At 39.7% G+C, this 24623-nt stretch overlaps 2 protein-coding genes across 6 annotated transcripts in view; both read right to left on the bottom strand.

The window, feature by feature from the left end:
• The window catches only part of rhobtb4 (Rho related BTB domain containing 4), a 38341-nt gene extending 29065 nt beyond the window's left edge, over positions 1–9276 (bottom strand). The window contains exons 1-2 of one of the 5 annotated variants that reach the window (XM_085425282.1): positions 9116–9272; positions 8248–8392 (exon numbers count right to left, since the gene is read on the bottom strand). The gene's annotated coding sequence lies outside the window, so the exon portion shown is untranslated. Of the gene's footprint in view, positions 1–8247; positions 8393–8462; positions 8802–9083 lie in introns of those variants that run through there. The other 4 variants (XM_085425283.1, XM_085425281.1, XM_085425284.1 and 1 more) reach the window with 4 other exon arrangements.
• Positions 9277–21030: 11754 nt separating this feature from the next.
• Positions 21031–24623, bottom strand: part of wdr54 (WD repeat domain 54) — a 6642-nt gene continuing 3049 nt past the window's right edge. Inside the window, exons 5-10 of the mRNA XM_085425277.1 lie at positions 24500–24556; positions 24280–24407; positions 24013–24113; positions 23053–23215; positions 22777–22851; positions 21031–22602 (exon numbers count right to left, since the gene is read on the bottom strand). Coding sequence (XP_085281403.1) covers positions 22471–22602; positions 22777–22851; positions 23053–23215; positions 24013–24113; positions 24280–24407; positions 24500–24556 — 656 coding nt within the window. The 3' untranslated portion in view covers positions 21031–22470. The remainder of the gene's footprint in view (positions 22603–22776; positions 22852–23052; positions 23216–24012; positions 24114–24279; positions 24408–24499; positions 24557–24623) is intronic.

Genomic DNA, 24623 nt, shown 5'->3' with positions numbered 1-24623 from the left:
AACCTAAACATATCTGTACAACCTGGGTGTTTTTTAATTTTACCAGGGCTGGCAGCTTTTTATATAAGGCGTCTCTCAGAAAACCTGAGCACAGGTTGATACATAAAGAGTCCTTTTTACTAATTTGTGATAAATGGAGCATATATTATGCTCCAGTAAAAAAAAAAAAAAGATTACTTTAGTTACCATGACAGGTGATGGCTAAGCCGATTAGGACCCTAAGGATTCATAGGCTGTGCAGGTATCAGGGTATTACACTAGTGGAGATGAGTTAGGTACTTAGGTCAGGGGGGCAGCAGGAAATTATGTGAAGCTGGGGTGTGAGATTCAGGTTAAGGAACGACACAGAGACAGATATGGAAATGGGGATGGAGGCTGGGAAGGAAGTAGGACCAGAGCTGGAGTAACTTCAGAAGCTGAGGGCAGAATTTAGGTTAGCACAGGAAACCAGTGTCAGGAGGCTTTAGCCTTGAAGGAGATTGACTCCTTTAAGCAAGCAACATATTTAGCATGTCATATAATTTAAAAATACACTTAAGAATAGAGAACAGGCCCAGGTTTAGTACACCATGGTTGATATGATTGATTTTTATTCTCCTTCCTGCCTTGAACAAGTTTAGTGTATAATCCATGAAAAATTTTCATTGTCAGCTTGAAATTGATATAATCCTTTTGATATACTGTCTTAGTATGCCCTTTAGTAAATCCATCAGCAGGGATCAGTGATGATCTTATCGGGAATTACTTGGAAAGTGTTGTATATAGGATACTGTGTTACTTAATTTTAATAATATTGTGATGGCAGGGAAAGAGTAAGCAGATCGGTTGTTAGAATTACATTTTTATATCCTTTATAAAAGAGGAAACGCCACCCATTAAACAGGCATGGTGCTGCAGGCGTAGCACTTCTCGGTGATCCGTTGGCACATTTACTTAAAGAGATTCTTTTTTTTTCTTTCTGAACAAGTGTTGAACATTAGTGTGAGATTACAAGTCCAAGAGAAACCTTTCTTTATCCTTTATCAAATGGACTAAATATTTGTATTTATTGCATAGGTAACTGTGGTTCACCATGGTTGCCTTGTTGATAGTCACTGCAGTAACAACATTATTTGAGAAATCTATTGGCAGGAATGAGAGAAAATGCCACCAAACACTAGAAATTAATGATGCATTGTAAAAGGGAAAAGTATTTAGTGCTTTGTAATAGTTTTATGGGAAATATTTAGGCTCTCTCAGCCTTAACGCGCCCAGCCAAAATGCATGCGAATGCAGATATTTATGTTGTGCAGAGTGCTATGCACTACACCGGGCATTTAAGAGTTTTATTGACCAGCACTTTACAGCAGATCAAAGGATGGAGTCTCTTTCGCAATACATGCAATCTATAAGTGGGTCTTGACATTTTCCCTACTACCCGTGGTAAGGTTAGAAGTATTAGTGACCTCTCTGAACCACATATAAGACTAAACTTTGGAGTGAGGTTAAGATCAGATAACTAACAAGAAAAGGGGAAGAAGAAGGAAACTGGGCCCTTGAAAACTGCATGAATAAAAAGAAAAAAAAAATATTTTTGATTTTGTTCTTTATCTTGTACAAAAAGAAAAAAAGGTCCAATTCAAACTGCTAGGTTTAAGAATATTTTGAAAATGAACATTAAATTTAATGTTTCAAAGTTCTAAACTTGTGAGACAATAGGACAGAGAAGGGACAGAGGCAAAGGAAATGCTAAAGTTGTGAGGAGAGAGATGTATTTGGCCTCAGCACAGGTCAGTCAGTATTCTCAAAACAGCCTGATCAAACAGAGAACGAAGCCAAGACAAACACCTCTGGACTTCAGTCTGGCACAGAAAAGCAGAACTGTAGGCCCGCCGAGATCACACTCCACAAAGTCAGTACATCAACCCTGCTCACTCTGCAAAATACTGTGTATCAGAGATTCCTAATCTATTTGGCTTGCAAACACCACAGCTTAGGAAATTCTACCTATGAAAGCCCATACCACAGGTCAAACATGTCGGCTGGATTATGAGTTTTCATTATTTTCTTTTAATAATCAAAAATATTCCAACTGCTATGTGTGGCATTTAATTTGTTAAATTGTAAAAACATATAACTTTGTGTGTTCTCTTTTGAAAACTGAAAGATCCTTGTCAAATATTGTAAATGAGCGTGTTAATGTAACATTTCTATGTTTGATATAATGCACATTTTCATCCTCGCTTCCATTTTTCTTGCAATATCCATATTGCTATCAGCCTAATGCAGTATCCATCTGCTTCTATTTAAAAGACACTTGCTTACATAAAGAAACAGATATGAAGATAGAGAGGAGGGGAAGAGCATAAGTGTAAACAGCAACAACAAAAAAATCACAGGGAGACTCAGAAATAGTCAGATAGCCACATTACAGAGCACCATGGCATAACAGGAAGGCCCTTTGTTGTGTTTACTTCAAATAACCTGCATATCATTTATCTAGTTGCGCTGCTCTGCAGAGTTCCTCGCATTGTATTAGAATTGAGAAAACAAAACAAAAACAAACGAATTGTTAGGTAAAACCCTTGCATCTCACAGATAAAGCATTTACCTCGATAGCAATGCATTTTTAATTTTATTCAGTTCAGCCCATTGAGTGGGTTTTATAATCCCGAGTGGTCAAAGCATTTTCTCAGGCAGTGCAGGTGGCATGTAATCCGTCAGCTGGCCTGAAATCTCAAAAAAAGAAAAAAAAAAATCATCAAATGAAGAGATATGATTTTCACCTAAAAGCACTAAATTGGAGTATCCTACACACGCTGCTCGGCTGTATCGCAAAGGAGGTCATCATGCAATCTCCAAATGCAGGAATGTCATTAAACAAGACAGCAAATGTGTGCGCAGAAACAAAGCTGATATCCCGTGTACAGAGGCATCCCAAAATAGTGATGGAAAAATCTATACTAGCGGTTCCTTTTTATTTATTTCCACACCGCTGTGCCATGGCCTGATGATACAACCAGCATGCAATTATCACCACGCACTGTGACCACATGTCATTAATTTGCTAAGCCATAGCACGGCCACACAAGTTTTAATCATTTGATTAAGGGCGTGGGGTTAGGCTCTTTTGGATGCTCCACCATCAATGATACCAGCTAATCCTAGCCACTTGTGGGCACAGGTCATTTCAACCAAATAAATGTTAAGATGAAGCACAAAGATATTCTCTTTCAAAGATGAAACTAAAAGACAGCTGACCAGAAAACCATAATGGAGCTTAACAAGACTCAAGAAGTCAATATTTTTGTATAACCTGGCCTCTGATGTTGTTGAGTGCATTGCTATTAAGTATGTTGGGCCATTAAACAGGAATGAAGATAATAAAATGATTAAATATTTATGTTAACTCTGGTGATGTATTCCAGTGGGACAGAGAGAGACAGAAACAAAGACCGAGAATATTTCATTGCCAGTCAGTGCAACAATTTCCAAACTGTCTGCTTTAAGAAGACCACAGGTGATAAACCAGATTTTATTGTCTAACCCTTAAATTGTATTTTGTGATCCGCTGTGTCTGACCTCAACCTACATGACTCAGTGTTTTATTGTTTTTCCCCTCAATAGATTTAAATGAAGGAAAAGATCCCTGTATTGCAATAACTAAAAATAGAACATGGCTTAAAATGTCTAGCCACACCACATAATATGTGATGAGTCAATTTCCAATTTTCATGAGGAAACAAACCACAGACACTGCAGTCCTGCATACATCGCGTTTGCTTCTATCAGTTATCATATCTGATTAATTTATTCTGGAGTGTGTGTGTGTGTGTCCTTGACTGTGTGAGAAAGCGAGACAGACAGAGAGCCGAGAGAGCATCAGTCAGACATGCTGCATCATTCTGAAACAGCAAAAAATTGGGCAGCGCTCGAATAAATGGCACGTGGAGGGCGATCACGGGGCAACAATGTGTACATGTCAAAGAAGACATGCAAGGAAACACCTTAAATACAGCCAACCGCACAAGCACAGGCAAAATTACAGATTAAAAATCCTGTGGTTTCATGGGTGGTTCAGCCAAGACTGAAGCTGGTCTGACCTGGATTAGCAGGAACGGCACCCTTGGGTGTTCTGCTCTCTGAGAATCTGCGTTTGGCTATTACTAGACGAGACAGATACTGTATGTATGTGTCAGTCTGTTTATGTCTATACAGTGTGGTTTGGAAATGTTGGTTTTTGGAGTTTAAAAGCTTCACTGTGTGAGTCATTGTTTCTATATTTGTGGGTCTTGTGTTTGACTGCATTAAAAGATTTTTTGGATGCATCCCTGTGATGGGAAAGCTGCTAGAATGACTAAAGAAATAACTGAAAAATCATCTTTACACTGCAAGTGTCCTCTTTAAAACAAGTGGGGACAGAAATTGACAATGCTAAAATGAGCAAATATGTGTGCGAAACTTCAGAGAAACTCTCCTTTTCTTTATGTCACTTTCTGTAACCCAAGGAGAGCTTCTGGCAATGTAGGTGCTAATTGGTTTTTGTTTTTTTCCCCCCCATCCTTAGTTAATGAAAGCCAAATTGCTGTTATGAATGGATAGTCAGGCAGGAAAGGAAAGATGTGAAAACAAACAGGAAGATAAGGAGACAGAGTTCCAGGCTTGCAGGCATCGAAAATAAAAGACGCTAGAGATTACTGCTGTGTGAGCAACACGAGCTAGATTTATGGAGCTGCGCGGGCCCATTCGGGCCTGGGAGGTGCTTAGAGCGTCCTGTAGGCGATGCAAGGAGACAGCCACACCCACACAACTCCACACATATACATCAATAGCCAAAAGGCAACCTGTTATGATATGCAATGTCATTTTGTACTGCAGAACACGCGCACTCCAAAACATCATCGCAATTTGGTCAGTCATATGATGCTGGAGCCAGTTCACCAAAAGGGATCGGCTTTCTGCCACAAATGAGAGGAGCAGATGCTAAAGAAAGATTTCCAGGGGTCAAATTGCATACAGCCTTGCACACATGCAAAACTATGCATGCATAATCATGCACAGTTGCACAGGAAGATGTAGTCGTCACAGTGATAGAGCCGTACGACCAGGACACAATCACAACACAAGCATGAACATAAATAGAGACGCAGTACAGCCAAGCCACCAAATGGTGCCACTTGGTCTTGGGAGAATATCTCGCCATCCTTTCCTGGATGCACATGCAGACACACACGCACCCAAGTTTCCACACAGCAAAATAGAAACAGGACAACAGGTTACAACGAGCAAGAGATGTGATTAAATAGAGAAATGGAGAAACTATAGCATGGGTTGAGGAGTGTAAAAGCAGAACAATCTATATGTGTCTCTGCATGCCAGACTGTCAGAGCCACTGTTAGCTCACGGCCGTTTCAAATATCAGTCCACTAGTCTTTTTTTTTTTTGGAAGTTTCTTTTCAGCTATAATTTTAGGTGGCCCTAACCTACCTCAGCTCTCTGGTAATCTGTCATTTTGCAGCCACACAATGCAGTGGCAGGCAGCGTTTCCTGCATGACGGGCACTGAATCCAAGACACATCTGGAAAAGCCAAAATCTAAAAGTTAAAATACCACAAACAAAATGACTTTTGCAGCATAAAACCTTTGAAACCAAAAACCTTAATCGTATTCTTTCAGCAGTGATGTTGTGTAATATGCCTTCCTATCAGTGCAGCGATCTCAGATCTCTAGACACAACCCCTGTCAGCCCCTGGCCTCAATCCAGCCTGGAGCTATCTGAGGAACCACAAATGGACAAAGACACCCTCTCTGAATTCAGCCAGCTCTCTTATCTCCTCTCGTTTGATCGTGTGGTCCTGTCCCACCCCGGTCCGTCCTTGTTGATGATACAACACCTTCTTATCCAAGTCTCGCACAACTAAAACATATTCCCTCACGCACAGACTCTCTGGCCTTGCAAATGTGTGTTTTGCTTCCCGTATGCATCATATAATGTAGACATTCAGTTTTTTGTACAAAAAGAACTTTGTTCAGATGAGCAGTTTCAATCTGTAAAGTAATCGCACCAAGCCACACTCGCAAGTACAAAGAAATCAGCGAGTGCTAGGGACACGGTGCAGCTGATTATCATAAGGCAAATGTTCAACATGTGGAAAGAGATCATTTCTAAAGGGATGTTTTGTTTGTTTTTTGAACAGATTGTGATGAAGAAGAAGAGCCAGTTGTTAACTTATCTGGTTTTTTTCTTTTTTCTTTTCATTTCTTCTAATGAAATCGTTCCTTTATCAGCTTCTTGGTTCAAACAGAAAACAGGACAGATCTGAGAAAAAGAAGGGTTCTGCCTTCATGTTTACAATAATATGGAATAGGACTCTGTCAGAATTTCTCATTCTCACTCTCTCAGCCTGCTTTACTCTTTCCTCCATGGCCGAAACCTCTTCGTGTCCCTCTTCTTTGAACTCCTCTCCTTTTTCTTCCCTCTACAGCTCAATTTCTCCTATATTAATTTGATACAATCTGCTTCTCTTCTCTTCTCCCAGCAGACAAAGGCCTATGTTCTTTCTCACTCTGCATTCTGCTCTTGCATACACATTCTTTGCTCACTGACACGCCATTTAAAACAACAACAACAACAACAACCAGAGAAGCAGCCAATAAGAAACAAACTGTACAATTGGCATCGCCAGCACAATCCCTTCTCTTATTCTCTTTTGCCCTCCCACCCTCCCTCTCCATCCCACCACCACCACCTCCACCACCACCATGTTTTCTCTGTTCAAAACTTACTAAAGAGGACAAACATCATGTGGTGCTGGGAAAAGAAGACACTGTTGCAGGATGACTGAGTCTCTGTTATATTTTCTCCATTCTGTGTGTGTGAAGAGTTATGTTGAATTCCACCAGCGTGTGTGTGAGCGTCACTTTATTACTAGTTACATCTAATACACCTACCACACACACACATGCACCTCACAGACACCAACTATTCAAATTGTTCTTGAGCCGAGGTGCAGGCTTAAAGCAGACTATTTGTGTGTTTTAGTTCTGTGCATGAGCATGTGCGTGCATGTGACTGTGCATGTGCGTCGTATTGCCCAGATCACACAAAGACACTTCTTCTTATACGATTCCCAGCTGTGTGGACTTGGCGCGCTAGTCAGCCATTCGACAGCCAAGAATGTTTGGTGTGCAACTCTACTGGAAAGCCCCAGTTACCCACACACACTTACTTAAACACACACTCACAAACACATATGCACCGCATCTACTGAGACATCCTACTCCTCTGAGCAGACGCAGGGAAGGGCCTCACCCCAAAAGGAAGAACGGTTCAAATTCCACAGCTGATAGAAAAAACACTGAACAGCGAGGGAAAAGTGGAGGAACTGATGTCAACTTTTGTCACACCATCCCTACACCCACCACATTTTCACCATGCTTCTATTGTGGTTGATGAAGGGGGGGAGGGAGGGTGTTTCGACTGTTGTCAGAGAAACCAGTTTTCTTTCCATGCTTTGGCCAGTAACTGCAGCGAATCACTGTTTGGCTCTGTAGACACTAAGTGACTCCATTCTGCAGCTATTCCTTTAAGCTTGACTCATGTATCCAGACTTCTGCAGGTGGTGAGCACATCTAATTCTGTATTTAACCAAGCTAAGCAAACTAGCAGTTGCAGGGAACATCACCATATGGCAGAAGAAACTGGGATTTACAGTAGAGCACAGCTAAACAAGATGATCTGTGCAGTTCTTCCCCCTTTTTACCACAAAAAGAAAAGTGGGAAGAGTATGAGGTAGAACTTCCACTTGCCAAAAACAAAAACCCAAACTGCCCTTTTAGGTAGGTCACAAAGTTTCATCAGTGCTGTGCAAATCAGTGTTTTTGTGTGTATGTGTGTGTGTGTGTTTGTGTGTGTGTGTGTGTGTGGGGGGGGGGGGGGGGGGGTTCTATAGGAAGATCTACGAATAAAAAGATAAAGTAAAATTTCAATTACTTTTCAAGTGTTTGTTCAGTACACCCCCTCTAAGATAACTTATGTAACCTCCCAAAAAGCTTTCGGAGAAGTTCAAAACGGAGGCTATTCTAGTTCAGCCTGCGATATGTCGATAGCGCAATACACTGAACAGCCCAAACTAACTGAATCGTTATGCAACCCTTTGCTGTCTGTCCACATGTGGTCTTGCACTGTGAACTGCTCTGTAGCGAGCATACAGATTAAATGGCATGGCAATACACGTAGCATGTGCAACAATCCCTGTAATCTCCTACCTCTGAAACACATTCGCTTCTGCAATCAGTTCAGGGCTCTTTTATTTCCCCCCTTCGACGTCCACTTTAAGTTCACACCTCTCCGCTGCTCTACTCCATTCGCTTTATTCTGGGCAGCGCTCGTCTCTCGCTTCTCCCCATTAAACTGCAAGGCACAAACAATTGCGATCACTTAAGAGCATTCCTCGGGATGACAACATCTAATCATAACTCACATGCTTTAACACTTGCTCCTCCGGTTCAGCACTTGAAATTCCTCAAATCATCGCTTTCGTTTCGTGTAAAGATCTGCCAGAGCTGACAGAAGAAAAATACTCCCGACTGTTGTAGCCGAGAGACGCCAGGAGAAATGCAATTACACGGAGACTGCTGCATATTGCAAAACCTGCAGACATGCTCTTGTTTGCAGACCCCTGCTATTGTGCTCCGGGATCTGTCTGGGTAGTTGTGAGCCTGTGGTCCTGATGCGAGTTTTTCCACGTCCCTTTGTTGTTTCTGTCACACCTACAAGGAGGGAACACACGGAGGAGGGGAACCTTGCCCCTGCTTTCTTTTGTCTGACTGTTTTTACCCAGCAGAATCATGGCTGAACTACTCTATTTCTTTTTTTTTCTTTTTTTTAATTTATTTTATTTTGTTTGTTTCTTAAAATATTACACTTTACGTCGCAGACGTACGAGCGTCTCTGGCATACATTTCATCCTCGTGGCATCAGCCCCGTTTCGATCTTTTCTGTCTTGATTTATATTTCTTCCATTTTTATTTATTTGTAATCCGCCTATAACTAAACAGCATATCCCTAAATAAAAGTGCATTTGCCCTTTGTTCTATCTCACCCGCACTTTTATCTTTTAGTCCCCCGTCTCACCGAATCCCTTGCCAGAAGTTTGGTCCTTGCTGGGGAGTAGACTGTCGCCGCTGTCTCTCTCTCTCTCTCTGTCTTCTCCTCCCCTTTCCTTCCCGCGTTGTCTTTCCCAGGCGGTGGCAGAACCCAGTTGTGCTTCACTCCAAACCATCCTGCATGGACAGCACGCCAGCGCTTATCAACGAGCACAGTGATGACTGCATCACTGCTTGTCACAAGCGCCACACCCATCCATTCATAAAGCAAAGCGAGTGCCAGCCTCCAGACCAGACTGCTCGCTGGGTGAGGAGGTAGTAAAACAACCACAGTGCTCCTTAAGGGGAAAATGGCTATAATATTCGTTTAGAAAGTCATGCCTTATATCTCTTCATTCTTCTTGTATTGACAAATCTAACCATTAGCACAAGCAAAAATTAAAGACTGTATATATATGGTCTACATTTTTTTTTCCAACATTAGTCAACTCATTTATTTTTTTCACACCTAGTTGTATTTTTTTATTTTAGCAACAAGGTGAGCCAACAGTCTTCTAGGAACAATTCACCTTCTTTGAACAACCGTGAAGATGTAAGGCTAAATAAGCAAAGCAACACGTCATTTGGGTCAGTTTGTGTAACCTTCAGGATTTAAGATTCAGTATTTTCACTGCCACTGTGTTTAAACATAGTTGTGTGAAATGCTTAAAATTGGGAGCTTTTATTACAAACTGGATAAAAGGATAAAAGTCAAAAGGGTACACAGTTCCAGTGATAATAATATGAATAACTGCTAAAAGTTAAATAAAATGAAATAAAATGGTATCAGTCCTAGCTTACAACTTGTACTTGCACTTTCATCAAAACAAATCAAATCAAATTTGAAAATATTACAAGTGTTTATAAAAATACACCTTTGTGTGGAAGGTAATGTACAATATAACACAACAGGAAAAAATGATCACTTCAATTTATTCTTCACCATAAACTTGTTTTTTTGAATTGTCAGTGAAGTATTTGACCCCCACCTGTCATCAGCATTTCTGTAAATAGAGGTCTTTTCTCTGTATATTCTCTTTTTGGCAAAAGCATAAATGTCAGGAAATTGAGTGAGTGTGAGGCCCTTGTCTCTCACAGATTCCCTAAAACTCCTTCTCAGCCAGGCATCTGAGCTGCTATTGTCTTGTGAAGGGAAAGGAACTTGCCCAGGCTTGCTCCTACCTCAGCATGCATGCAAGTCCTAAGCAACCGTCCTCAAGCTATGGCCAGCAGATGCTCACATATGTGCAGGCGGGTGTTGTCACATCATGCTGTAGCCGCACTCTTAGTACACTTGGGAAGAACCACTACTGTGAATTATAACACAAACACAACACATGCACACACATACAACACACATCTGTGAACACACATGCTACAACTTCTCTGAACTATAATACGCATACACAAAGTCATTTATTTTCACTCTAGTCCCTGTACCTGACCATTTTCAAAGAAATGTTTGACCTATGAACCATTCAAGCATAAAAAGACATCTAACCCAAGGGATGAATCAGTGTTGTGTCTACTCATAACAGACCGCTTAGCAGGGAATCTATTTTAAATTGTATCTTTAGCTCTTGTTACTAGCAGCCCTTCACAAAAACGCAGACTTTGTACCCATTTCAATAGTTTGCCAATGTTAAACAGTTATCAAGGCATAAAAGAATCATTTTACCAACAAGGTGATTCCCAAAGAGCTATTAGCCAAAAACTAGACATTCTGGCTTGGCGGGAAATTTGCAGAAACTAGACTGGTGAAGAACAAAGGAAAGAGTGACAGGCTTGAGCGACTACAGCAAATAAACAATGTTGGAAAGTCATATCCTTAAGAAACAGGGAAAAAAATCCAGCAAAGACCTGACACACTTCAGTTGATCCATCTAGTGTTCACTGAAACCTCACCAGAAATAGTGTCAGTAGAAGGGCTTTGCTACCAAGAAGCCATTCTTAAGAAAGGGGAAAGGGGGAATAGGCCCAATTACACAAGAACTGGACTGAAAATCAGTGGCAACAGGTTTTATGGAGAGATGAATTCAAATTTGAAATATCTGGTTTAAAATCATTGTTAATATGTACAGAGGGGGTCAGGTGAGAGGTACAACGAGATAATGTTATTCACCTCATCTGTCAGTGGTCATAATGTTATGCCTGATTGGTGTACATTCTTAAGCAGTAAGGGTGTATTTTGTTTTTGGCTTACTTTTTATTAAATAAATAAAAACAGTCTAATTTGTCATGTGCAGTTGTGTTTACCCACCTTTAAAACCTGGTAAACTCCAGATAGTTTTTTGTTAATGTCCTGATACAAAAACCCTTACAATTGAAAGAGGGTAAACTTTCTTTTTCTACTAGACTGCAGATGGAAATAAAGATGGCTATAGATACAAATACATGCCACACTGAAGGTCATGAGACTATAAGTGTATTGAATCTGTCAACTTCTCTGCTTTAATTGGGCAAAACGTCTCTTCTCTTCCTAATGGTGTAGACGGGTCTACCAAACCTTTATCTCAAAGTGTCTTGTACAGCACTTTTGAATTGCCAGAGGCCTCTGCAATAGCACTATTTATGCAGCTGCATGGGCACAATAGGGGCATAATAGGGGATCCACATGGTTCATCTCTCACTCTGTCCCTTTCCTAAAGGGGGGAAACTGCTGACCCCAAAGGTCTGAAAGTCCTATGTCAGCTATATACAACAAACAAAAACATTTTGCCTATGTGTTGCACCTCCAATACATAAAAATATGCCTTAACAATACGATACACAACTAGCTACACACTCACAAAAAAGTCCTGCACAGATCATTTGCACTCAGCAGCTCTGTCCCTTCACTGTAGTATGTCAGGAACCACAATGGCCTTTGACACCAGACATCACACCGAAAGCTAACTTTAGGCTGACGGACCACAATGGGCTTCTCGTTGCCACAGAGCCTCTGCTTTTTTTCTGCTTGATCTCGCACAAAGCGGTGTTAGAGAAATACCAATTGAGCCTGAACAATTGCTCACAAAAGGGGCACTGACTTGGTGTTTCAAGCACTCTTGCTAAAGATATCACATTCTAGACCACGTGTTGTGATGGCAAATTACAACTGTTTGACTATGTGCTGCAGTTATTGTTTTCTACTCGTAAAATATTTAAATCCAGGGGATTTCAGAAGAGACTTACTGCTTAAATTCTAGATGATTATAGGATTATTTTTTAATATCTTCTCAGTAGAACACTTCTCAAATGTTTTACATGGACAGCAGCGGTCTGCTTTAACATCAGTGGAGGGGATGCAGAGTTGCAGAGCAAGTTTGGAGCATATTTTCAATATTTACATTTACAAAAATATATATAATTAAACTTTTCAGCCACATGAAGTTTGGACATCTGTAGCAACTGACTCTGCAGAAAGTTGGCGAACTCTGCACTATGCACCTCAGCATCCAGTGACCTTGCTTTTGATTTTATGTGGCCTACCCTTTCATGGCTGAGTTACTTTTGTTCCCAATCGGTTCCACTTTGTTATAATACCACTAACCGTTGACTGTGGAATATTTGGCAGTGAGGGAAATTCACAACTGGACTTGTTGCGCATTTTTCAGGGATGAGGGTTTGTTTGTTTTTTTTCACCAAGTTGTTATATGGTGGGTAATCACAGTGTGTTTGTATATTACCAGTATGTGAACAGTCAGTTTAAGAGAAAATAAAGGTGACTTTGAAAACTGAATAAGTGTACCTCAAACAAATGCTCATTACCCCATCGAGTTTGTAAATATTTTGCTTTTCCTCTTTTTGATTTTGTGTTTTTGGACATGCGCATATGCATGCTGTACCTGTGTCATCTGTTTAGAAACCTCAAAAAAAGGGGTCAGGGGTCAATTTGTTGGTGAGGACAAAGATCAAAGAGGCAATGACAGAACTCCTGCTATGTGTTCTTCCCACGTTCTCTCCAAGCACCTCCATCAAGGATGAAGGGTAGCATTCGGTCTGGGTCCGTACTCATCCAGGTTTGGACACCTGGCCTCTTTGGCCAGAACTCCAGGCTGCCCGTGTCCCTTCAGAGCATCACTTGGGTGCTATGAATAGATACAGGCGTATGCTCGCTGCTGTCAGCTGGGCATTGGCACGTGTGGCTCATGCAACACAATGCTCCAGACTGGCGTCACTGCACCGACAGCACATTCAGGTCACCATGGAAACAGGGATGAGCACAGCTACCTCTGCCCTAATATTCATTGGCTGCATTTTACAGACAAACCGCAATTTCTTATTCTTTATCTTTATCTTCCTGTCTTTGTTTTCTCACCTCTTTCTTAAAAAAATAATAACTATATCCCTCTCCATCTATTTTTTTACTTATGACGCTCAACGGGGAACTGGAGGTTTGAGATTCTACCAGAGGGCGTTATAGTAACCAAGTTTTAAAACCTGGGTGATTTTTATCCTTATGGCTCTAAATTAATAGTATGACTACAGGAAAGTATGGTGTCATGGCAGTCCTCTCTCTTGTTTCCTCTTTAGCATGCGCTGTGAAGGTGACCACCTTAATGAAAGGGTGTGTGGGTCACTGCATTTTTCACTGAGGGACAACTGTTTTCTCAGGAGAAATGAGCAGATTGTAGTGTTTGTACTTCCGCTTCATTTGCCACTTTGTGTTTAATCACATATCATTTACTGCGTACTGGCCAGAAGGAAAAAGGCCGGCTTGGTAGTAGGGACAGGTACTGGGTTATCACTGAAGACAGGAGTTACTGGGAAGTTGTATCCTCTGCTGTAAGTGCTCTTTTTCAGTCTGCAGAGAATATCTATGAAACTAGTTGCAGCTTTCAGACTTTTTGAAAGCTGCCACTGGGTCAATTCATATATAAACAATGACAGCTGTTTTTTTAATGATATTTCTTCTTCTTTTTCTTAGCCATTGCTGCAGGTAAAGCAGAGCACAAGAACTCAGCATTTCTCTCTAAACCAAAGATTCATCTGTTTCTCAGACTCGCTCTCCCCCACATACTGTGAGCAGATTGATATATGATATTGTGGGACTTACTTAAGTGAGTAGTCTTTTACATTAGAGTCACAGAGGCTCAAGTTTCTAGTGAGTTAACCAAAAGCAAGGCTGATATTACGCTGACATAAAACCAGACAGTTAGAATTTAAATCAACCTGACACAAGCTGTTTAAGGTTTTGAAGATGTGGATATGCACTATATTGTATCTAGTAAGATTTTAATGTGTATGCAGCTGTTGCTCCGCAGCATTTATATTGACATACAGAACAGGAAGGGAATGTTTGATAAATATGGTCAGTACGTCATATAGCCAACACACCCAAGACAAAAAGAAAGAAAATGGTCTAGATAGTCCAACAGTATGCAACAGTAAAGATGACCCCAATGGCAGCAAATTGCTGGAAATTTTACTATAACCCTGATGTAGAAAGTAGCTTACCATGGGGAAGAAGCTAATACAGTGTCTAAAGAATTTTTTAAAGTTGCAATATTGGTTTCGCTAAATGTTCTCACCCTAGATAGACTGAGCTTTGTTTAACTTGTCAGGAAAGAACTGCCCAAATATATTTGACACTTGCATAGACAGAAAATTCACACAAGAGCGGAACAGAAGATCCTTGACCGGTTTGGGCTGTGAAATAGGAGAGCCTACGAGACTACACTATGCGAGGTAGCATTGGCACTACACAAGAGCAACATCTGAATTTTACTATTTAAATCTTTTTAGTTTACACATGAATTAATTACACATTATACATGGTTATAAAGTCTAACAACTGCTGAGAGGAAGGGCCTGCTATAATGCTCCTTTTTGAACCCTTTGGTGAACTGATTTGATTTAGTTTAACGTTAGGTTTTCAGTTAGCATACTACATAACCAATGGATGGTGCATTTTCACTTTTGGGCCTTAGTTTCCAAGTATGCACACACCACCCAACAGTTTCGTGTCAGTACCACTTCATGTTATATGAAGTGGTACTGACCTCATATTGACAGTTTAGTCCGTCACCATCCCTCTCCCACTAGGAGCTCAGTCTGAGTGGAGTTTTTTCTCTCCTCCTCTTACCTCATGTTATGTATTTTCGTTGTTTTTTTTTTCCTATCAGCCTACCTTACTGACATGTCTCCCCAATGTGATGTTTGTGTAAAGTTGGTCAGAAGGTTCCTTTGTAAGTGCGCATGCGCCATTAGCGTGCTGCCTGCTGTAACCCTAATTTCCTTCGGGATTAATAAAGTATTCTGATTCTGATTTTCATTTCCTTATGTATATGTAACCCTTACTTCCTTCACCCTAAACCTAACCTAAACCCAACAACAAAAAAATGTGACTGTGTAACCAAATTTGTGTCCCTGCAACACGAGCAATGCAAATAAAATGTACACATGGCTATTATAGATCCAGAGAGATAATGAACAAACGTATGATGACAGCTGATGGAAATGTTGATGTGTTTTGAATTTAGTTTGTGCCCTGAAGATGTCCATTTATCTCTCTCATATTAACCCTATTAGCAGTCTCACTGACAGAGCACAACGATAAGGGTTGCCAGGATATCGCTGTTATTATTGCTGCGACTCTATTTTGAGACTCAATAACTCTCTCACCCACACGCTGGTAATGAGAGGAGGGTGAGAGGTGTTTAGGGATTACAAATGACCAAATTTTGATCTATTTCATAAAGCAAAGGTCTAAAACACACCAGCTTTGAAGGTGTGGCATATCGCAGTACCATCGTAGTTTAGTCTCACAGTCAAATGAGTTATCTTTATGATAAAATCTGTTTTGAACTGTGTGATTTAAAAGAGGTAAGAAAACGAAAAAAATATTCAGCTGTCACCAGCTGTCGCTATTCTTAGAACAAACTATTTGCCATAATGAAACCTTGTATTAAGCACATTTAAAGTATGCTCAAAGGTCGCGTGCCAAATTTGAGACAAGACTGATTTTATTTGAAACACTGTTTGGAAAATAAAGTCATCATCATTTGAAAGGTGCCATCTGCACATATGGACACATACACATAAACACACGCGCACTCACACACCAGCGTCAGCACATCAGCGTCAGACAAGCCAAACAATGCCCACTGCTAGGCAACCATGCCATCCCAGTGCAGATGGCAGGGTCTGATCATGTTTATTTTACTTTAATCTAATGCTTTTAAGTCCCATTGCCTACCCATGCAATCAAACTGACGTTACTGGGGATATGCAAGTGGTGTGTTTGTGTGTGCGTGTTTGAAAGAGAAAGTGTCTGTGTGTTGAGGTCAGGACCGTCCTACTAATAGTGATTATATAATGGACTATACTTAAATGGTCAGCGTCTGCATGACTATGTGTTCAATTTCTATTTTTCAATAAGCTAAATAGTGAAATGAGGGAAGATCATTCAGGCAAGTTTGCAAGTTGTGGAAAGGCAGGGCCAGTACCGAGTTGCATCATAGAAAAGAATTAAAAGTTTATTTTAGTATTTAATGATTAACTAAACAGTTAGAATGCGACACAGTCACTTGTGGGTGGCAAAAGAGTAGTAATTATCTTTACCACATAACTGAAAGATGTATAAGAAGTTTCTTTAAAATGTTAAAATGTTCTATGACTCTTAATTTAAATTATGAAAGATAAGAACATAAGTAAATAATTTCACTTGGATTTTATCATATATGTGTTTAAGTTCAAAGAAACTGGATCAAAGAATATTATTAACATACCAAAACCTTTTGGAAGCCTACAATCAAAAATAATGACAAAAAAAAATGACAAAGTTTAATGTACCCGTGTCTTTATTTTACGCATGAAACCTCAACTTCTCGTGATTTTTAGAGAACATTTGGGATATAGTGAGTCAGTTTTTACTGGATGTTTAGTCATTTTCCCCAAATTAGAGGCCCACACAGACAGGAAAGGTGGCTTGCCTTGGTTTGGACATGTGTGGGTGTAGCTTTCAGTCTCAGTCTTGTGATGCACGGAAGCTGTGGCTACAGAGGTGAATGGGTTATCCCGGCTTAACTATAATCTAGTTTGTTGCAATAGAACAGATCTATCCTACTGCAATTTATATCCACCCATTTGTGTCAGTGGTATATTTTTGTTTGAAGGCTGGATGGAGTCTCCAGTCCGTCTGCATTCCAATGATCATAATCATCTACTACAGTTTACACACCCTACTTTCTACTACCTTTCTACTACTCAGCCTGTTTCACCTGTTTTGAAGCACTTGAATTTTTTTCTGCAAACCAAACTGTTTAGGCAAATAATTTGAACACATCAAGCACGTAAAGTCCATTTGAAATAAATTACTTAATATATACAACTATAATTGCTCCAAATATGAAAAGATGACTGCAATAAAGCTTATTTCAGCAATTTACAGTTCAGAGTGTAAGTATTTTTTTTTATCACTTTGCAGTTCTGGAGTGGATTGACTGTTTTAGATGATGCTTAATACATTTATCAGTACATACACCTGCATGAATTATGTTTGTGAGTCTGAGTGTGGAGATGAATGGCTCATAGTCATAAAAGCTACAGAGTATTTACACCTGAATAGCATTTGCACTTTACGGCTCATTTTGACCAGAGTGGTGTGTTTAGTGACTGCACACAGTTTGTTTAAGCAAAAAGAAAAAACTGATGTAGCAGCTAGCAACGTCTTGTACTGTTGCCTTGCATGGAAAAAGAAAGACGGAAACAAGACTTTAAATTAATATTAATATTGTCCCATAACTGCTGGTAATAAGGAGCTGTTTGCTAACAGCTTTCCATATCAATTTGAAAGGTGATGATGTGTGCTCCCCCCAACTGTCTTCAATCCATTTTTGAATGTTTAAATGGAAAAATATCTCATACAGAATAAACAAGCATCATTTGGAATATTGCTATCGTTCAGTGTCTGCTTTTGGTGCTTTTTCGCAGAGAGTACTTTGACACCTAGCTATAAGTTGGGATATAAACTACATGATCAGTTTAACAATGGGTTGTTCTTATTAGAGCCATATAGGTCCACCATACCACAATCACTATCCCAAAACACCAGTTTGGATGAATTCTTTTGTGGATTTAGGCTTGTCTCAATGTCACTGCCCACACTGGCTGAATGTTAAGATCAAGACTTTATAGGGGTCATCTGGTATGTGTCTCCTTGGTCTTCTTCTAGCTGAACATAGGTCTTTATAACTATGGCTTTGAAAACTGATTCAATTCCCTGGATAAGAACCTAACCATCCTGAAGACATCTATGGAGATACAACTTAAAAACTGTGCAAAAACTAGCATTTGTTAATCAGTTACATATATATTTTGAACTAGTTCTGCTGGTCTTTGCTTGTCTGCCTTAAGGCCACAATCTATCTGCACGTCCATCAGTCAGCAATGGCAGTTCTTTTCAGCTCCGTCAGTTTGTGGTGTGCCCCTCCTTCATATTTCAGTGTGTTTAAAATGGAAGATCTATTTATGCAGCCTGTCTTTAGGAGCTGGTTTTCTGATTGCTTCGTCAGAGAGCTGGTCTGTCTGTGGCAGCAAGCTGGAGGCGCTTTAGGCTCTTCATCCCCCCTGGTGAGCCTCTATCCCAGCAGGCTTAGGGACACAGTCCTAGGCAGCTGCCACAAGGTTGGATTGGTAAGGAATAAATAGCTTTTCTCCACAACAATAATGAAGAAGAAAAAGCAAACAGATTCAAAGATACTGATGTTGTTATACATGGTGTGGTATTTACCACACCTGCTAATTCATAATGCCTCAACCGGCCTTGATGGATGAACTTGTATTGCAGCATGGTTTTTATACCATCCGGGCTCGGTCGAAACCCATCAGCAGTTTGGGCAGAGCACCAAACGAACTTGTTTTGTTGGTTATTTGCTTTTTCAGTTGTAGAAATAGAAACTCAAACGTGCCTTAAATGCTGAGATAACTAGACAAAAGGCCGGTACTGTGATTGTTCCACGATTACTTTTCAGAGGGGAAAAGTTATACTCGTGTTGTCATCAGCGTTTCCTCTGTGACTTTATTGAAGTGACACATCAGGGCCTTTCATTGAGGGTCTGGTTAAATCTATTTTTGTCTTGTCACTCTCATTAATAAAAGATTTCAGACAGTCTACCAGGGAATATGAGGAGAACATTGCTTCAATAGTGTTATTACGTGGCACACATGCACTAACATACATCCACATTTATATCATAGAATAGTTCATGCTTAGGTCTTATCTCCCCGACATTGTGTGCTCAGCTGTGTGTTACACCTAAAAGCCAACTATTGACAAGTATTGTGGCAGTACACAGCATGAGTGGCCCTGCGGCTGTGTACAGGGCTGGAGAACCGAGCAGCACTATTGGCTCAGTTAACAAGGAATATATCACTGCAGCTGTTTGTCTTCACGTGTTTCACGTCTTATTCTCATTTTCTACCTACAGGCCTTCAGTTCTTTTTGTTTTCTGTTAATTCGTTGCTTCTTTCATGTGTCACTTTTGACCAACCTTGGCATCTCTCTGTGTGTACTGTTCCAGTTAGTTATGTAATCTCAGTATCTATGTCATTTGGGACCTCATATTGACAGTTTAGTCCGTCACCATCCCTCTCCTGCCAGTTTAGTTATCCACTTCACTCCAGGCAGCTGGGGAGCATGACACAATATTACACAGCCAAAGTTATTGATCCCATAAAGACTGCGTGTTTATGACACTGTCGCACACGTATATGATTCACATTTTGATGCAACCAGATCACTGACATGGCTGTAAGTTGGCACCAACCAAATTTAAGTTACATAAGTTGCCGTGTGTGAGTTCAAAACAGTCCTGTCAGCTGATGTTACGTGACCGGTGTTGACTGCAAACCAGAAAAGACTAGAACCCTGGGATTTAATACATGCTTAGCTCTAGCCTGACAAATAGCACACGATTCCTCGCTGACCTGATTCTTCTTATCTTGTCATGATAAGGTGGAATTATGATACCTGTTTGCCCGACATGAACTTAATAAAAAAACAAAAAACAAAGAGGCTCATATGACCTGTCATAAAATGAGTAGTATAGGACAAGACAATGGCAAGTTTAGTTTTCAGTTAAGGTCATTTCAATAAAAAAGGAAATCCTAGAAAACGTTATCTCTGTTGTACTTTGTAATGATTCTCTTGCATTATTTGCAAAGCAAATCTACAGCATTGGGTAAAATAAAGAAGCAGATTGTATGTGTTTTCATTAAAGTTCGTGCAAACAGTAAACTACACTGAGACGTTCTTTTATCCAATATAAACGTGTGTTAACTCCTCTAACAAGGACAACTGGTTTTAACCAGGTAACTTGCAGCTTTCCAGGTTCCATGAACTTTGCCCTGGTGCTTTTTTCACAATATTGCCAACTGACAAACAAACAGCTAGACTGAAAACTACCACAGCTTCAGCTTCAGGTCCCGCACTGGTGGAGGAAAAATAATAATAATAATTAAAAAGGCAATAAATGCGTTGCATATGTCATCTAAACTGATAGCAAAATAGACTGTAAAAAAAACTTTGACCAACTAAAATTCTGAAATCTGACAGATGTTAGACTAGACATGAGAAATCTGACAGATGTTAGACTAGACATGGGATAGGAATGAACCCATCTCAGCAATTAGCCACTTTAATAAAAAGGTTGACCTCCATCTGTAATATGTGCGTGTATACTTAGCAATATAAAATGCCCGTGTCCAGCAGTCTGCACACAGTATCCAACCATAATTTGGCCTTTTTGGAAGAGTCTGACTGTCAATAACCCAGAAGAAACTAAAATAAAATAACCCAACTCCATACTGCTCTCTAGTTAACTACATGTCCTGCAGCCTCTTGCTAAAAATATTAGCCCACAACCCCATCTCCTGTTGCATTTTGGAATTACAAAATAAAAAGTCAAGCACGGCTTTCCTTATAAAGTGTTTACTGGTGTAGTTATTTTACACATTATGCCTGAAAAGAATAATGTTTTAAAGATACAGTCACATAAATTTCTTCTTCAAACACATTCACAATAGTTTCCTGTACAACTATTTTAAAACCATTGTACCAAACCTTTCTAAAAGTTCTAAAGATTTGTTAAATACTTAAAATATGAATTGTATTACTAATGATTTAAACGAAACACTGAATTGAAAAACAAAAACCCAAAGCTAATTATAAAACACTGGGAGAGGCGTTTACCACTGTTACGAATCCCTTTTTCTTTCCACAGTATTCAAGCAAATTATTTTCCTTCTCTTGCACAACAGGGGAACTCTTCAACAATTCAGCACTTACTTTACTGCATTGTATGTAATTAACTATTCATTATTTATTTATATTATGCTGAGAAAATAGGAAATAGGTTAAATGATGCACTGAAACATCTACAAATATAAGTACAAATACAGTATGTAAGACAAACACAAAGTCTGTACAGTTCTAAAGAGCTTGAAAGTCAATATTTGGACGCATGTCTTTGGATTGTGGAAGGAAGCCACAGCACCTGCAGAGAACCCAAACTGACACAGAGAGCAAACTCCATACAAAAAGGCCCGAGGCAGATGGCGGAATTCAACCTTGCTGTGAGGCAACAGTGCTAACCACCACTCCACCATGCTACAGGGCTAAAAATACTATTTAAAACAGCTTGTTTGCTAAGTTCTCTGTTGACACAACACCAGTTAAGGGCTTTTTCATGCTTGAATGATTTACAGGTCAGTGTTAAGCAGCTTAACAAAAAAAAACATTCCCCTGGAAATTGTCAGCAACAAGGATCGCACTGAAAATAAGTGAAAAAGTAGCCCAAAGAAAAAAATGTAAAGAGCAATGCTGTGTGCACTACAGCACTCTGACACTATTACAGATGCTGATTTTTGAACTCTGTGCTGATAACAGACAGGATGGTTCTTTTCCTCCTTAGCTGGGCAGATGCAGTGGTTTGACTCAAAATAAGCTTTACGTTTCACCTCAGTTAATCTTAAATTAGTTGAAACTCAGAGAAGGTCCCGGGTATGGAATTTATTTTAAATATGACTTTCGTCTTTACACAGCTTTTGCAATCGTTTATTTGCCCTGTTACAACATTTCTGAAATGTTCTGCTTACACCAGATTTAAAATCAGCATATATGCTTCTAAAAAATATATATAATTTTTTAAAGTTTCAACAGTTGACATTGTGTCTTTGTGCTATTTTTCAAATAACTACTACTTACTGAAATGATTTTAAAAAATACATTTTACACAGTTTACCAGCTTTTTGTGGATACAGGCCTGCAGATGTACAAACAAATACCAAAATACCTCCAAAAAACTGTTCCATATACCAAACAAACCAATGAATACACTTAGCCATAATGACGTTAGAGTCCTATGACTGGATGTAGCGGATAATCTCACTCAGATCATAGCCTGTCACTGCAAAGGCATAGCCATCGCCATCACAGAACCTGGCGCCACAGATTTGTGTATCTGTCACACACTCGTTATGCAAATGCGCAACCTAAGAGGAAATGAGAAAAACACACAGTCAGGTTCTGTTTGAGAGTAAGACATAAGTCATCTTGTGTCAGTCATCCAGGTGTGTAGGATGACTGGGGGAGACTGCAATGAACTGTCCCTCTTTTTTAAATGTATTCAGGAAATATGCTTTGTAGTCTGTCTTGGGACCACTTACCTCCACACTGTTGGTCTCTGGGGTGATAGTCATGTGCCATACTCTGACAAGAGAGTCCTCAGCAGCAGATAAAAGCTAGCGTAGAGAAGGAGATGGTCATCTTTCAGGTGATTTGAGGTAAACTATTAATATTACTACTAAAAATATGTTTAAATGTAAATATACTTCAAATTTTCACTAATTATTGTCAAACTGACAAAGATGAATCTGTTACTTTCAGCTGTGAAAAAGCTAAATAAAAAAGGCATTATTATACATCTTTTTGATACAACTCACCAATCCAGAAAAAGGAGCAATGTCTACTGAGTATATCCAGCGAGCATGAGCGTTGATCTCAGCATGCAAAATTCCCGTAACTGCCTCGTAGAGTCGAATCTGGCCTGTGCCGTAACCTGCCACCGCTGTGCCCTTCCACAACTTGACAGATGAGCAGCTCATACTGAAAACATTGAGGACCAATGCCATCAGGGAACCAACAGAAACTATATTTTATATTAGATTAGAGAATGTCAGGAAATAAAACACATAAATAAGTCAGTGTAAAAAATACCTTCGGTCAGAACAGACAGCATTTTTCAAGTCCTGAATCAAGTCTTTGCTGGATTTCCCCCCCCCCCCCCCTATTTCTTAATGATATGACTTTAATATAGCATTAATCTGTTGTAAAATTGATTTTTGTGCCACTTCTTATTTTCTCTTCCACTTGTTCTGTATCCTCAAAGTTTTTAAGGATCCACTGCACACCATGCCAAGATATCCTAGGTTTTCTGGCAACAGCTCTTTGAGAAGCATCTTATTGAAAAATATTATTTTATTTCTGTCAAACTGTGCTATCTTAAGCATTTTTCATTAAATCAATTAAGAAATGAGAACACACTACATATTTTTTGCAACAGGCTCCTAGTAACAGAGGCTAAAGATACCATTTAAAAATTTCTTCTAAGCTCAGTTGTCTATTATTAAACACAACAATGGTTAGGTAGAATGTCATGCTTGAATAATTAATGGGTCAGTGTTCAGTGGCTTAGCAAACAAAAAACATCCTTCTGAAAATGGTCGGGTACAAGGACTGAACTGAAAATGACTGAAAAAGCAACTAGTGTCCAAACAAAAACTTTTTAAATAACTTCAGAAAACCCAGAGAACTACTGTTCAAGACCAATGGGTCCTTAAAAGCAATATGACGAAAGGTGTGGCTCAAGACAACACTGTAGAAAAAAGCTTCAGTGAACTTACTCAAAACCAGGGATTTTGTTGAGCAGCTGAAACTCCTCCCCAGACTTCCACACACATAGATTTCCCCCATCATCTGCAGTGACAAGATTAGCTATGCACTCCTAAAGGAACAGAGAAAAGGATATTGTAATTCATAGAACGATCATAGTTGTTATAATTATTACATAAGGTATTTATTCATTTAATCTATGACTCATGCAAGAGGCGTACACTGTCATGTACAAACAAAGACTGTGACAGATTGCAAAACACACATATGTGCCTTACCTGGCTGCCAGAGCACTCTGAGGCCATGTCAGTGATGGATTCTTTGTGCTCCTCCAGGACTTCAGACAAGGTAATATTACTTCCTTTACTGGGCACATCAAATACTAAAATTGCACCAGATGAAACTCCTATAGAATGAGAAAGAGACAAGTAGACTGTAGACCTGTGCTCTTTTGACTACACAAAAACTGAAAAGACAAAAATTCCACCCAGCACTTACCCACACATATATAATTCTCGTACACTGCTGCTATCCCTCGGGCAAACACTGCCTGTGCTGGGACAGAAATTAGGTCTGTGAATGCACCAAATCTAATAAAGAACTCAGGGTTAATAATTTTCTG

This window comes from Rhamphochromis longiceps, linkage group LG12, assembly GCF_057381845.1.
Source record: "Rhamphochromis longiceps isolate RC_006_pf linkage group LG12, R_longiceps_female_GT1.1, whole genome shotgun sequence".
Lineage (NCBI taxonomy): Eukaryota > Metazoa > Chordata > Actinopteri > Cichliformes > Cichlidae > Rhamphochromis > Rhamphochromis longiceps.
The sequence above is the reverse complement of the archived record's forward strand: the minus strand, read 5'-3'. Positions and strand labels throughout refer to the sequence as shown.